The sequence below is a fragment of the Candoia aspera genome, chromosome 4, assembly GCF_035149785.1.
Source record: "Candoia aspera isolate rCanAsp1 chromosome 4, rCanAsp1.hap2, whole genome shotgun sequence".
In the NCBI taxonomy this organism is placed as follows: domain Eukaryota; kingdom Metazoa; phylum Chordata; class Lepidosauria; order Squamata; family Boidae; genus Candoia; species Candoia aspera.
The window spans coordinates 34,552,799-34,567,750 of record NC_086156.1 but is presented as its reverse complement, the minus strand read 5'-3'; the positions used below and the strand labels follow the sequence as shown (position 1 = coordinate 34,567,750).

Genomic DNA, 14,952 nt, shown 5'->3' with positions numbered 1-14,952 from the left:
GAATGTAAGTCAAAAGGTTTTTGTAGAAAATACATTACATTTTTTTTTCTGTTAAACTTTTCTACTTGAGAAAGTGCCAATTTCACTGCAGTTATAAACATCTTTTCTCACTCTTCTTATAGGACAATAAGTTAAGGTATTTCCATACGTTCTTATATGATCAGAGCTGCTGCCTGAAAAGTAGCTTCCTGACTCAGCAACTTTGGATGACTTACAAATTGTTAAAAACATTTAAAAACAAGGCAACAACAAAAAGCAAAGAATAAAGATGGCAGAAATGACAAAACCAGATGGGAACAAAGAAAATTAATACTTGAATTCAAAACTGGAATGAAAATTCATGCAGTGTATGCTGCTAAGAAGCATACTGTATGCTGCTAAGAAGCAAGCAGAGTGGAGGGTTATAGACTATAAAGGTATATCGTTATTTGTATAAAAATAATACAAAATTTAAAAAATTAAAATCAGGAATTGTACCTGTGTTATACATTAGGACATGCTCAGCACTGAATTGTTTTAATAGCACAGAAATGTTCTTTTGAAGGAGTACCTTCTTTCCAATGGAACATGGCATAGCAATAAGTAAATAAATGAGCAAACAGGCCTTGGCCATATATGCATTATTTTAATATTCAGTTTCAGCAGGCTTATACCTTATGTTGTCTTAGGGTACAATAGAATTCCATTCACTGAGAGATGCTGCCCTTTGGTCAGTGTGAATCTGAGATCCTAACTCATGTGCTTTTTCATTGTCCATTCTATGATAATATACATGCAAGTACACTTCTCCTTTCTCCCAATTAATTCAAATTTGTAATGAGGGAAAGGGAATTTGTTTCCAACTTCAGATTGGAATGCCACCATCACTAATACAGTTGCTAAGTTTTTATCTCAGTAATTTCCATAAGAGGGCATAAGATGTCCTGATCTTGGAGTCCAAATAAGGTTTATCCATATCTTCTTGTCATCTAGACCAGTTCCTGAAACTGCAACATGTATTGCTGACTATCAATTCTGGAGGCCATAGTTCAAACACATCCAAAGTTTGGCATTAGAGTGGAATGTTTGTGCGTGCATAAGGATTTGTGCATCAGAAGCACCAACAGGTTTTTTTTTGTAATTTAATGATTGAAGTATATGTTCATGAATGTTTTCTTGCAGTTTTTTTTTTGGCAAAAGGTAAATATTGGCAGTACTTTTGATTACAAATTAATTGGTAGAGGGAGATTTTTCATGCAGAAGGCAAAAATTCCTTGACAATCAGTTGATACAAAATCAGTCTGAAATCTTTATTGTGATAAGTGCAAATTAAGGAGTAAGTTCCATTCATAATGGATTTATATATCTAGCTTCCCGTATTAGAGCAATACCATCATCTGTTGGATCAATCAGTAAATATATACTATAAATGAAAAAGTGTTGTTTAATAAAGGAAGGTCAGTCACTATGCAAGGGACTCAAAATATACTGCTATCAGAACATAAGAGATCAAATTGCAGAAGAAAAAATGTAGGAGCAGTGTATATTTTTCCAGTAACCATTAACTGTGTTTAATTAATGAAACTTATAACAAAAAATTCTCGGATAAATCAAAATGTTCTGGGGGAAGATATCTTAATGAGCATTAGCCTCTTAATTATCCTCTTGGCTATATTGTAGGAACACACGTGTGCCTTTTCTTTGTAGAACAACTTTTTATAAAGAACTATTTTTAAACTGATCATTAATTTTATGACTGCAGAAATGAGATGCAAAATTTATGCTGTTGTCATTGGCACAGGCTCAAGGCACTACCGGCATTATGCATGATTATAACAGAATGGCTGCCTGCTAATGAGTCTGTAGACATTTCATTTGAACATGCCTTGCTTTTAGATGTGTGATTAGGCTGTAGTGCTTTCAGTTAGCCTACAAATTCTTTGCATAAACTTACCTGATGGTCATTGTTCCTTTGAGTTCTCTTACATAGATAGTGAATGAACATTTTTCTTCACTGATTTCTGTTCCTCTTCCAGATATAAAGTTAGATTAAATGTTGCATTTCAGGTTGCTTGACAATGATCCCACTGACCAAACGAATGAAAGCATTCATAGCTTCAAATACAGCGCCCTTTGAAAATTGATAGACTAGTCAGAACTTTTGAAAAAATGTGCAAAATTGGGTTTTAAAGAGTTAGTAAACTTGGGATCAGTTGAAATGAAATGCATTTGTTGCATTTGGTTCTTTGGTTCTTAGAGTATTTTTTACTGCATGTTTGAGGTGGTTAGAGCATACCATAGTCTAAATCTCTGAAGAGGAAGTAGTCTACTTAATGCTATATTTAGGGTGAAACTTTGAATATAATTTTTCCCCAGCAGTATTAGGAATTACGTTTATGATAAAAATCAGAATTAGATAATATCTGCATTTAAAATAGCATAATTACAATTAAATTGCTAAATAAACTCACAGTCTGATAAAATAAATCAATGAGACCTGTGACACTCATATGTAGAATCACCTACCAAACACAGCCAAAACAGCTGCAAACTGGCTGCATGGTTTCTCAACATTTCATGGCACAGGCTGTAAAATGAACTTAATACGGCTATAAAGGAAATAACCCCCAGTCAACCTGGAAATGCTTCCCTCAGAAGGAATAAAACAGAAAAACCTTGTTCTGTCCACATGCGTTTAATAGCCCCCCTCCTACTTTGGATTATTGATCAACCATTGTGACCTTTCCCTCTCCCAAAATGTTATGTGTAGCCCCTGTGGTCCACCTGGATCTAAATGCAGTGAAATAATTACCCCTCCCCCCAACAAACCCTCTAGAAATTTGTATGCAACATCCAAAGGAACATCTAGCCCCACATTCTTTCACACTCTGGTCATCCAAATTCCTCCGTCCTCTGCTACTTTTGCTTCCCAACATGTGACATTTAGAGCCATCCTTCCACTAAATATGAAGCTTCTGTGTAGGCATCATGGCTTGATCCAAGTTTCTGAAACAAAGACCACTCTGGATTTAAGATGACAACCTCCTAGGAATATTGGACAGGAAAAAGACATATATTTCCAACTCAGTGAGCTAAGAAAACCCACTGTTTCTGAAAAAGAAGTCTTCTTTGATAAATACAGAACAAGCCTTCTCTTAGTTTTCACCACTTGTTCTGATCCTGTTAGTTAAGGGTATTGTTGGGGAGCTGTATATGGAATTAAAACCTGTTCTCTGACCACTCTAAATATAAATGTCTGGGACCCTGCCACATACTTCCAAGCACTTATGGTTTCACAGGTTTCAAACTCCCCCTCCCCAATTTTAACAGAAGCTGAATGCTGTAAGTGAAACCACATGCAATGGCTGTAGTGTTTACTTATGGACTTGTGGTCACTGAGCACCCCAGGTTATAAAACAGAACATTTATAACTCATGCTTATAAAGCAGAATGATGCAAGTATTTAATCCTCCTGAAAGGGATTTTCTTTTTCTACACCCTGGCCAAAATTGGAAACGTGTATCTTTGAGCAAATGCCAGGTCTCCGGCGCCCTGGCAGGGCCAGTACCTGATGCCTACCCTGAGATTCGTTTAATTAATTTTTTTGGCTGAGCACTCCAAGCAGCACCAGGTGGCCAGATCTCACCACTTTTTACATTTATTGCATTGCTTCCAAATGGGCATCGTTTGGGGGCATGGTAGAAAGTTAAACAGGTGGCCACACACAGCTATCCATTATTGCTTCTAGAGCTACCACAGTTTCTTGGGATGCTGCTATCCCAGACAGATAAACTTTTTTGGTCCTGTAGTGCAGAATACTCTTGAAGGACTTATTGCCAAGGGTCCCCAAATGAAGAGCCAACCCTGTCCTGTACTGATGACAAAAAACATTAAAAATGAGTGGCAGAAAGTCTGCTGGCCATGCCTCTAAAGTTTTTCCAGGAATAAGAGAGGTCATAAAATATGCAGAGGATGCAAATGATAGGAAAAAATGTGGACTGGTTGGTCACAAAGGTAGGAACTCACAGTGTCTGAGGTTCTCCTGCTGATCATGTTATAAGTTATTTACTGAAGATCTCTTTCTAGATGATAGATGATACTGAGCTGCAACAGCAGGTGATGTTTAAAATTTTTATGTAATATTTCTAAAATGCTTAAAAAAGCAAAGAATACAATTACCTGAGACACAGCTGTGCCCTCAAGCTGACAATAGAAGTTAACATGTTTCAAAGAAGGGAAGGAAGAGGAAATAAGGCATAAGGAAATAAGAGTTGTTAAGCTAAAACTTTAGCAAATTAGACAAGGTCTGGGAAAACTGTTATCTTGCAGTGTTTTCCAAAGAAGGGAAGCACTGAATCACTCAACTATCTGGAGGCAGTGAGTTCCAAAGTGTAGCTGCTGCCAAAGAAAATGGATGGAAGCATGAGACAATGGATGCAGTATCTGCTTTAAGAAAGTCATCTTAAATCTTCTTGTTTTTTTAATCATACAGAGCTCTAGAAGAGCTATAAAGATAAATGAAATAAGAAAGTTAAAAAATAGCAAAATGGTATCACTTTTAAAAGTAAGAAGTAAACTCTTTAAATTAAACATAGAAAGAAAAAGAACGACCAACATAAAGTACAAATAGAAGAAATATTTTTCAAGAGAGAAGTTTCAAAGAAGTGATCACATTGACTTGGACCTTTACATAAGTCAATTTAAGGAAGTTCAACAAATGTTTCCAATTCTCTCTTTCCTCCCCTCACCCCTTTACTCTATTCCACACTGGTCAAGAGAGCTCTACTCTCTCTACAGTCTTTTGGAAAGGACTTTTTGGGGGTGTATTTGAGTAGGAATTTTTATTTCCTGAATTTACCAAGAACGTTGAAAGTGAGACCCACTGAACACAGTAAAACCAGGGAGACGGTTTGGGGCTTTTCGTAGGATCCAGGACTGTTTGCTGTATGACACTGAAATGGAAATTTGCTGATACTTGGGAATCCCCAATTTTAGTTTGGACTAGTGAACGTCTGTACTATGTAGTCACCAGACTTTACCTCTAATCTCCCTTTGGTCCTCTGTCAAGGGAATGTCTCTCCCTTTAATTTGCTTCTAACTAGGGATTCTGTGTGGCTGTGGTTTCAGCTATTACTGGGGGACAGCATTTCTCTAATGCCGTTTGGCCACTCAGTGGGTTATACTGTAGTTCTGCCGGCTCTGGCCATTACCGTCAGCATTGCTGTTCCTTAATGTGCTCATAAACCTGAAGCCTGGCTGACAGATAACTGGGGTGGAGGACAGGCCCAGAATGCACAGGAGGGAGCTCTCTCAATGCACCTTGACATTTCCTTTCTGCTCTCCTCCTCCTCCCCACCAACCTATTAGCCAGGCTGTTGTTTGACCCATGTCCACCATTCTTCCATTAACTTAAGCCTGACCCACCACACTTTAAAGAGAGCAATTTGGGGTGGATTTTTCTGCTGCCTTGGAACACTGGATGGGAGAGGAAATAAAGTTAGGGAAATCCAGCAATCCAGCCCTTAAGTTGCCCCACAGCAAAGCTGTAAGGACAGGGCCCCTTACAGGCCTCTTTACTAAGCCAGTAGAGTTTGGCTATTGAGGCAGCATAAATCGCAAAGTATATTTTTTCTGCTGACTTGAAGTTTGGAGGGATATACATAAAGGCAATCATGAGAAAGAGTCTATGAGTGGGACTAAGTATGAAGTTGGATTAGTCTTTGCTGACCTGATGTGCAGATCCCAGAATTCCTATCCCAAAGCTCTTAAAGCTAGCTGTTAATTCTGAAAATGGAAGTCCAACCTATATGGCGTGTGTTAAGTTGGAGAACACTAGACTGAGGTATGAGTTAGAGCTAGATTTGAGATTATGCAAGGTTTATTTTATGAAAATTGCCACCTTTGAGGGTGTTTGTGAGCTATTGCTAGTGAGGCTTTACAGAAGCACTTTTCAATTTGGTGTTTTATGTATTTATTTTAATTTTGTTTTAATAATGTATATACTGCTTGCTCCACTAACAACTGTTGGATTACAACAGTGTGTTAAAAATTAGTTAAAACAGTGATTAAATGGTACAAAAATGAATGTATAACACTGATACGGAAACATTACAACACCTGGAGAAATAGGTAGGAATGTAAGCCTCCCTTCAAATGGTGGTAGTTTATTTCACAAGATGGTCCCCATTGTGGAAAATGCTGAATTCACTGTTGTCAAATGTATCTGGAGCAAGAACCACAAAAAGTACCTATTAATGACCTAACTGTGGGGAGAACTATATAGGAATAGGCATTTCTGAAGGTGACTTGGGCCTAAAGCATTGTGTTTCTTACAGCGCATGAAGCATTCCCAAGTCGGAGAGGCTCCTGTGATGACGTGGTGTTTGTAGCCTGTGGCTGTAGTTGTTAGCAAGTTATAGCATAGCTGTATTATTTGATCCTCCAGTTTTCTTTACTTTGTAACTGTTTTGATTTATGGAGTGCCAGTATGTATAAGCAGCACTCCTGTTCTTTCTTTGAAGTACTTGAAACAGTGGAAAGATTTTAAATTAATGAGAGTATTTTTTAAAACACATAAGGATGTTGTATACATTTAAAATGTTGCCTTCATCAATATTCCTGCAAAACTTGGAGGAAAGAGGGTAGAAAACATCTAGGAAGGCTATGGCAAAGACATGTATCTCTATTGGTTTTGCAGTCTGTAATTGATCAGTTAGGCCATGTTTAGATGAAAAAGAAACTTTTGGGATCCTAAGATTGAAAAATTGGTCATAATTGAAAGAATGGTGACCTAGAAGTTGATATGCAGGATCCAAGCTACTATGGAAACTGGGTAGTATTGTCTGAATCCTGTGAAATTACATATAGTACTTTTGAATATCCTAGTGCTTTTTGAAGAAGTCTAAATTCTTGGAGAAGGGGGATCTGTGACTTCTCTTAAACTTGTGGCATGCTCTTAACATGATATCCAGCTCACTTTTTGTTTACCATGAATATGGTTCTGATTTGAATAGAAAATTACTTCAGGGCATCATATATACAGTACATTTTATTATTTGTATCATTTTCTTCTTGCAGAGTGTTTAAGAAAGCAAATGTTCTGGAGAGAAGAGCTATCAGGGAATTTATCCATTTATCTGAGATCACTGGTTATTACATTCCCCTGTGTAATCTATTGGTTTTGATAATAAGGTTGTAACATACAAATAAGTGTGGAAGCAAAGTACACTCAGATATACAGGTAGGGCAAGATCTGCAGCCTTTGGAAGCCATTCATATGATTAAACTGTGGTTGTGACAAAAGTACTGAGAATTGAATTGAGTGGCATTACAATAGATGTAGATTGAATTATAGGTCGACAAAGCATCCATGTCACACACATATAAATTCTTTATGATTTATTGACAATTTAATGCTTAATTCAGAGAACTACGCTAGCAGAATTATAAATGGTATGTCCATGCGGTGCCCCTGTTATCCTATCATAGGGGAAACCCTTAAAGCAAATGTTACATCAGGTATCTACTTCTAGAGTTAATAAAGCATTTTTTCATTTCCTTTATCTTTTTAAATTCATAACAGACATAGTGTTGGGATTATTTTTTTAATTGGATGAGATATATTTGTTGATGTAAGAAAAGTAGATTTTAGAAATTGTTGATGGAGAGGTTGCTTTTTTAGATACTTTGAGCTGATTCTAGACAATATTGATTGAATGAATTAGCTGCCCCAAACCCATTGGTTACAGTGGGGCTTAAATTCAAATATTTTAATTCAAACCTGCACCTCTATAAATTTAATCACAATGGCTCAGTTCAGCTGTCAAAGTCGGATTCAGCAAGTGCAATGAGGCTTCTGCCTCCTTCTTTAGTCATGGTTTGTTGGTGGGTCTATGGGACTGGCTAAACAATCCAAGATTGTTCATGATATGTTGGTGTTACACTTGGACTAGAGTCCCTGGTTTGTTGTTGTTCTTTTAACAAGCCAGAATCTTAAGTAGGATTTGTTCTTAGTTTATAGCCTGTTCATTTTTATTTTCATTTTTCAGCCTAAGTGTTGCAGGGACTGTTGCCAGTAGTCCAGTAACATCCTTGCAATGTGTCATTGAAAAATTTGTGTGTTGGAGAACCATTAATTGTAAAATAGGCCTATTAACAGAGTGTTGGAAAGAAATGAAGGGGGGGGGCAGTCAGGAGTTTGATCTGACTGTCTGTCAGCGTGACAGACGTTTCTGTGTTTGCCAAACTCCTCCTCTGCCAATAATACCTGATTGGATGTGATTGGGCGGTATGCCCCCCAGCACAGTTTCTTCAAAAATCCATCTTATTGTGACAATCCAGCCATCTACTGAGTGCATATCTTTTATTTTCCCATTTCCTATTTAAATTATTTTATTTATCTATCTATCTATCTATCAAATGTGTCACCGCCCATCTCCTCTTACCAGAGGGACTTTAAATTATGAAGATAGGAAGATTTTTCTTTATCCTCAGTGCAGACATTGGGAATTAAACCAGTCAGGTTTTAGTACTTTTGTCTTACCAATCGAAGCAAATTTTTGTAGCTCAGGGTTGAACCTTGAAGTCCTTGGTGCTATCTGAGCCCTGTTGTTTTCTTGCAATGAAACGTCTGCAAGAAACAACAAGGCTCAGAGAGCACCAAGGACTCCACACTTTTGTTCTAATCTAGTTAGAGGGGAAAGCTCTGTCCAGTGTTGTGAGGTCATGATGTATGATTCTGAAATTCATTACTGTTTTTGAAATTCAAGGAGTCCTTTATGCTACCTGTCCCCAACTTGGCACCCTCCACGTCTCTTGGTAGGATGACCCTAGTATTCTCAGCTAGCCTGGCCATTGGAGATTGTCATTCCAACATAACCAGTTAGGAAAAGTTTGCTCTCTGCGCAAGGTGACACTGTAAGCCTCCTGTTTTATTCACTGATAATATTTTGTATGTGCAGGAGATCATGAAGACGCGGAAGATTCCGAAGGGTCTTGGCCTGTTGCTCCTGACAATCTCTCTCTAACATCTGACCGATATGATAAAGAGGATGAAGCTCCCCCTGATGGTGAGTGATTTTTCTGGATCTCAACCTGAATAATTATAATATTGTTGATAGTTTGGTTGGTTTCTGATGAGCTGCATGAGAGGGCTTTGTAGGATAATTGGGGAATTGGTGAAATCTCTGGAAGCATAAGGCCCTGAAAAGTTTTTTACCTTTCCAAGCCTGTTAAGGAACTGAAGAGCACTCTCTAGTGGCAGAAAAAGCACAGTGAAATGATAAAATATACGAACCATTCATACTGTTTGCTTGTTTTGTGTTAGAATTAAAATATATTCCTTAGATGTCCTTCAGATGCAGGTAAATCAGACTGAAATTAATTGCTTTTGTTAAGTTTTGTTAATTCAAATTCAGAATCTTGCATAATTGTATTGTGCTTTATTAATGGCTTGTTCTGTTGTATAATAATGAAACGTTTTTTTTCTTCTTGCAAACTTGAAACAGGATGGATTCATAAAAGATTAAATAATTTATTCTTAAGATTTTTTTCCAATGAATATGCTGGCGTATACCTATTGAACCATTATTTTCCAAAAATTGAACACTTCCCCCCAATTTCTTAAATAAAAAACTTAATCAGTTATATTTTTATTTGAAGGGAAAAGCAAATTAATACAGAGAATCATGGCTTACTGTAATCTTCTACTAATGAGAATTGAGGAGCTTGATGAATCACATATGCATCTAACTATCAATTTGTATGAACTGGTTGCTCAAAAATTTAGACCGGCAAGTGAGGGCTGTTGCGAGGGGGAGTGGTGGTTTGCCATACGCCGATCAAATTGTGTAGCTCTATCTCAGTTGTCGAATGAAAATATGCTTCCTACAGTATGATATGCCACATTTTATGTTATTCAGATTATTCCCTTTGGAATTATATATTGCGTTTATAAGATATAAAATTATGCCTATTGCAGGATAGGGATAACTCAAATACGTCCGTAAGCGATAAACGTAACAACCGAGCAAGTTATATTGCTAGAACTCTACATATTGTATAACATTAGCAATAAAAGTTTTCCTGTTTTGAATCCACCTTTCTTTTTAGATTCTAAGAAAAGATAGCTTCCAGTTTAATATCAGCAATAAAATAGCCTTTGGGTTGTTTAATAAAAGTATTTGTTAGCATAATAGATTTGACAAAGTTTTTAGACTGATTTTATATTTATATTTCGAATTTCGTCACCTCCCATCTCACTCAGAGAGTGATTCTGGGCAGTTTATTTTCCCCTGAATGCATTAAATAGAGTATAAACCAGTTCTTTGTCTTTATTCTGAAAAATCTGGTACTAATGTTCCATTTTCCTGTGTTTTATGGCAGTGGGGTATTGAACGCTTATACAAAGAAGCAGGCATGAGAAATGTTTTTTTCTTGTTTGAGAGAAAAAATGGACAACTGCTTTTGTTTGTGAAAGTGAAAAGTCAGTTGCTGAATGATGTTGAAGCCTGAGCCTTAAGTACTGATACAAATGCATTAACTATTCATTTTAACAAGCTTCCAAATACTATTATGAAGCTATGTTAATTATACTAATTTGAATATTTTACGTGGGCTTTCATTTTGTAAAAAATCAAGATGACTTGTATTAGCAAAAGGCCTACTGAAGAAGACAAAAATCTTAAATGATGAAGCAGAAATGGAAAGAAATGTTGAACAAAGAGATACAGTTATCTGTAATTAATTTGGGAAAGGAAAATAATCTTTGCCTGGCATCTCATAGCTAACAGTGTAGGCCCCAGGCAAGCATTAAGCAGAATTATATGTATATTTCTTACGCAGATCCTATAAACTTAATGGAATTTACCTGAAGATTAGAATATGTAAAGCTATTTATGTTTCTCCCACACCTCATAAATATTGATATTTAATCTTTTAATAATTTTTTACTGATGCCTGTCCAATAAATCACTAAGGTGTCTATCAGCAGAGAGATGAATTCTATTTATAGCATGGGCCTGTGCATGTCTATTCAGAAATAAGTCCCCTTGAACACAATAGTTATGTGGGTTTAAGATTAAATCTTTAATGCAGTCCCCTTTTTTTCTCAATTAAGCTCCTTAAAATGCTTAATAGAGCACCAGGTACTGTATTACATTTGTAAGTTCTCTGGAAACATAGATTAATGGTCTGTGCTAGATAAAAGTGATGGACACTGTGCTCTAAATGGAAGCTTAAGAATATCAAGCAGTCAGTGGCATCCTTGATTAAAAGATCTCTCATCTTTAGCTAAACCTTTGAACGGTATTTTTAAGACCATGTCATAAATAAAGGCTTCTTAAATTAACTATTTAGCATTTTGCTCACAAGATAAAGACTGTATAACAGTCACTTTGTTTGGCTCTGTATATATAGCGCTATATTGAAAGATCTTGCTGTTTTGCCTAATGTTTGTCTAATAGTGTATTAATTAGAAAACAGTTATTTTAACCTTCAGTAGAATAACTAAACTAGGACAGGCCTTCAAATGTCTTTTTTGTCAAATCTGGTAACTGTTGTGTCTTTCTGGCTGTTGACCCCCAGAGGATATGAACTAGAGTTCCAAATGTTGTCTGCACATAAAGTCTAAATATGGGTGTGCTTTTCAGAATGATGCTGATGCAGGTTCTGAAATTGTTGGTTTTCTACATATACACATTTATACACATTTTAAAGTCTGCTGCTTCCTCCCATGCTTTGTCTTCTCTCCCACCTCCCCCACCCGCCCGCCGCAGTTCAAAAGTCCATTCAATTCCCCAACGGCTACCTAATTTTCCGGTTATTCCCTCAAGCCATACGTGTTTTGGTTTCTTTATGATTTATTGGGTACTGTAGAAAAGATGCATAACTTACATCTTCTAATGAAATTCAAGCACACCTCAGTAATGCTTTGACTCAGTTGTCAGCAGCAATTAAATTTCTAGCAGGGAGGATAATACAGAGGCCCAGCCATCTTACAGAAAGGAAAACAGAAAGAAGTCATGAAGGTGAGAAAAACAGTTGTGAAGAAGCCACCTCAGAATAAAACAAGTTGTACAGTCCTTGGCCAGCATACTGTGGCTGTCTGGCTCTTCTTTTATTGGCTTGCAGTCTGATGGATAGGAAAATCATAACTTGCTATACGCTAACAGGCAGAGTTCACTTGTAGGTTATTGTAAACTGATAAAGGCTTAGATGGAGTTTTGATTTTCACACTGGACCTGGCTGCACCAGATTAATGGAATTACAATGAGAAGCTGGACTAGTTGCAGCTTTGTCAGAAAAACTGATGGAGATTCTATAGTCATGACTGCTCATTAATACCACTTGTCTGAAAGGTGTGGGGCTTTTCTGTACAAAAGGCTCTGGATAACTGATTTTTGAATAGGATTTTATTTATTTATTGATGACTAGTTTTCTTGTAAAACAAATGATGGCCTCTTGTATAGTACAACAGTGTTGCACATTTGTTAATATGTTTGTGGCAAGGAGTAGGCCTTGACCTGACAATGTTCAGCCTTTGATAGAGTTGGAAATCAGAAGAACAGGAGTGTATTGTTTTGTATATAAATCTTACATGGCAAGTATTGCTGTTTTCTTTTTTAAGAGGTAACCTATTTTTTTAAAAAAAAGTTCAAATGTTCAGATAGCTTAACTACCAGAAATAGTGGGAGATGGAGAGAGAAAACTAATGATCTTGTGATACATTCTGAAATCTTTTTAGTTATGAATCAAAACTTGTCTATATTTGTTTGGGGCTTAGAACATATTTGCAACTGATGTTCAATCTTAATTTGTAGAAAAACTATAGTATGTTCAAACCACTGGATTTTGTTCCTAGAAACATCACTCATACTACAATGCCATAGTGCATTATACCCAACACCATAGTGAAATACAGTAGGATGGTATATTATTTGAGGAAGCCACAATTTTAAAGACTGCAGCATCTTCTGATTCACCCTGACTTTGATTTCCTTACTCCCCAATATGTTAGCTTTGAAAAGAAAATCCTGATTTTTGAAAGATTTGTGTGTGGGCCTCCTCATAAGTCAAATGATAATAATTATACCCATGATTCAATCATGGATCTAATAAGTTTATATGACTTCATGAAGGAAGTTCAGTACCAAAGATTGCATGCCTATTAGTCAGAATGCAAAGTTAGGCCACTCAGATACAAGCCATGTACTTCAGGGATGTTCAGATGTATGTGTTGGCATACAAATGAAAGAAAATCAATTTTTCTTCACCCAAAATAACAGATAGTACAATGACTTACTTCCAAGACTGATGGAATACTGAGGGGGGCAGCTGGCAGGGAGCAGTAAACAGAGATGCAAGGAAGTAGATTTAAATGTCCCTCAATAATTTTTGCTACCTTGTAGAAAGATTTTTTGGGGGGTATGAGTGGAATGGAGATAGGAATACATGTCAAGAGATTAAAAAATTCATTCTTTTGATGGAATTTCTTTCTCATTCACCAGAGTTTTTCCCCTTGTTCTGGTCCAGCCTCTGTGCAGAGATCTCTCTCTGGCTATAGGCTTCAAGATAGATAAAATAGATCCATCATTCTTACTATGTGAGTGGCTGGAGATATACTGCACCATTATTTATTTACTCATACGAATATAGGTAAGACTGATAATAAAATCAGTTAATAGGTAAAATTTATGGCAGCATACCATGTCAACTTGATTCCTTCACTATATTTCAAACTTCAGATAGCTTAACTACCAGAAATAGTGGGAGATGGAGAGAGAAAACTAATGATCTTGTGATACATTCTGAAATCTTTTTAGTTATGAATCAAAACTTGTCTATATTTGTTTGGAGCTTAGAATGCTAATGAGTAAATCTTTTAGTGATGTAGGATGGATGGAGATACACAAACACATATACACACACACACAGCTAAAGTAAGCTCTTTTGCCTGAGTTCAACAGTGGAAAATGGATGTTGAAAATATGCCTGTCAGGGTGGTTGCCTGGTTCTAAAATGGTGGTGTGCTAAGTATCCATATAGTGCAAAATGAAATCAATGATCTAGAAAATCGGTTATGACATACTGCTTATGTGTTCTTGATTAAAGCTTGTAGATCTCATTAAAAGTGAGATGGTGTATTTGCTCTGTTATACTTGCTTGTTTCTGTTAAACATTTTTAAAAGGTTTGGAAGATGTGGGAAGGATAGTAGTTCCCAAGACATACATATATTTCAGTTGGAAAAAGCTGTACAGTGCATTTATAAGGAATAGTGTGCATTTAAAAAGCCAGTTAAAATACTTATACCCCACATTTTGATACTGAAATAAGAATTTTGATGTGGCTAACAGCTATTTCAGGATGATCAATAAAAGCACTAGGATGTATTTAAAAAAAATCAAATGACAACAGAAGTAATAAGCATTGCAGACAATAAATCATTCTCCATTGCCCTATTGAAATGCATGTAAAAATGCAGTTCTTAATGGACATCTGAAGATGCAGAGAGAAGAGACCAATTTAATTTTCAATAGTCTGGGTTTTATCACCCAGCAGGCTCGTCCTGCATATTTTCTGGCTAGACTTCCACTTGCTTTTGATAAATAGAACAAGACTGAGGGAAGTCCCAAACCATTGTATACATTTTCACTCTGTTTTGCTGAAGGATCACATCTTTTTTGCATGAATATAAATCCTAGATACTTTAGGAATATTTCTTTGCTGACTTCGATAATTGACTATTTTGCTTTGGAACTTTGAATTAAGGAACTTTAACCATCATGGATAACATCAAGTTTAGTCATTTGTTGTTCTTATTTGCTGCCATTTTGTATTCTTGATTCCTTCAGATTTCTGTATCATATTACCAGGCTTTTAAGAGCAAAAATGAATTCAATCCATTTAATTTTTATTGATCCATATTTCACTCTGGTAGTTTGGTGCTGCCAAATAGTAATTTTAAAAGTCAGTGA

The 14,952-nt window shown here is 36.4% G+C and overlaps 1 protein-coding gene across 2 annotated transcripts in view; it reads left to right on the top strand.

The window, feature by feature from the left end:
• The window catches only part of SKAP2 (src kinase associated phosphoprotein 2), a 118,885-nt gene that overhangs the window by 16,330 nt on the left and 87,603 nt on the right, over positions 1–14,952 (top strand). For both annotated transcript variants that reach the window (XM_063303795.1, XM_063303794.1), the window contains exon 4: positions 8,940–9,047. In XM_063303795.1, the coding sequence (XP_063159865.1) occupies positions 8,940–9,047 (108 nt within the window). The remainder of the gene's footprint in view (positions 1–8,939; positions 9,048–14,952) is intronic.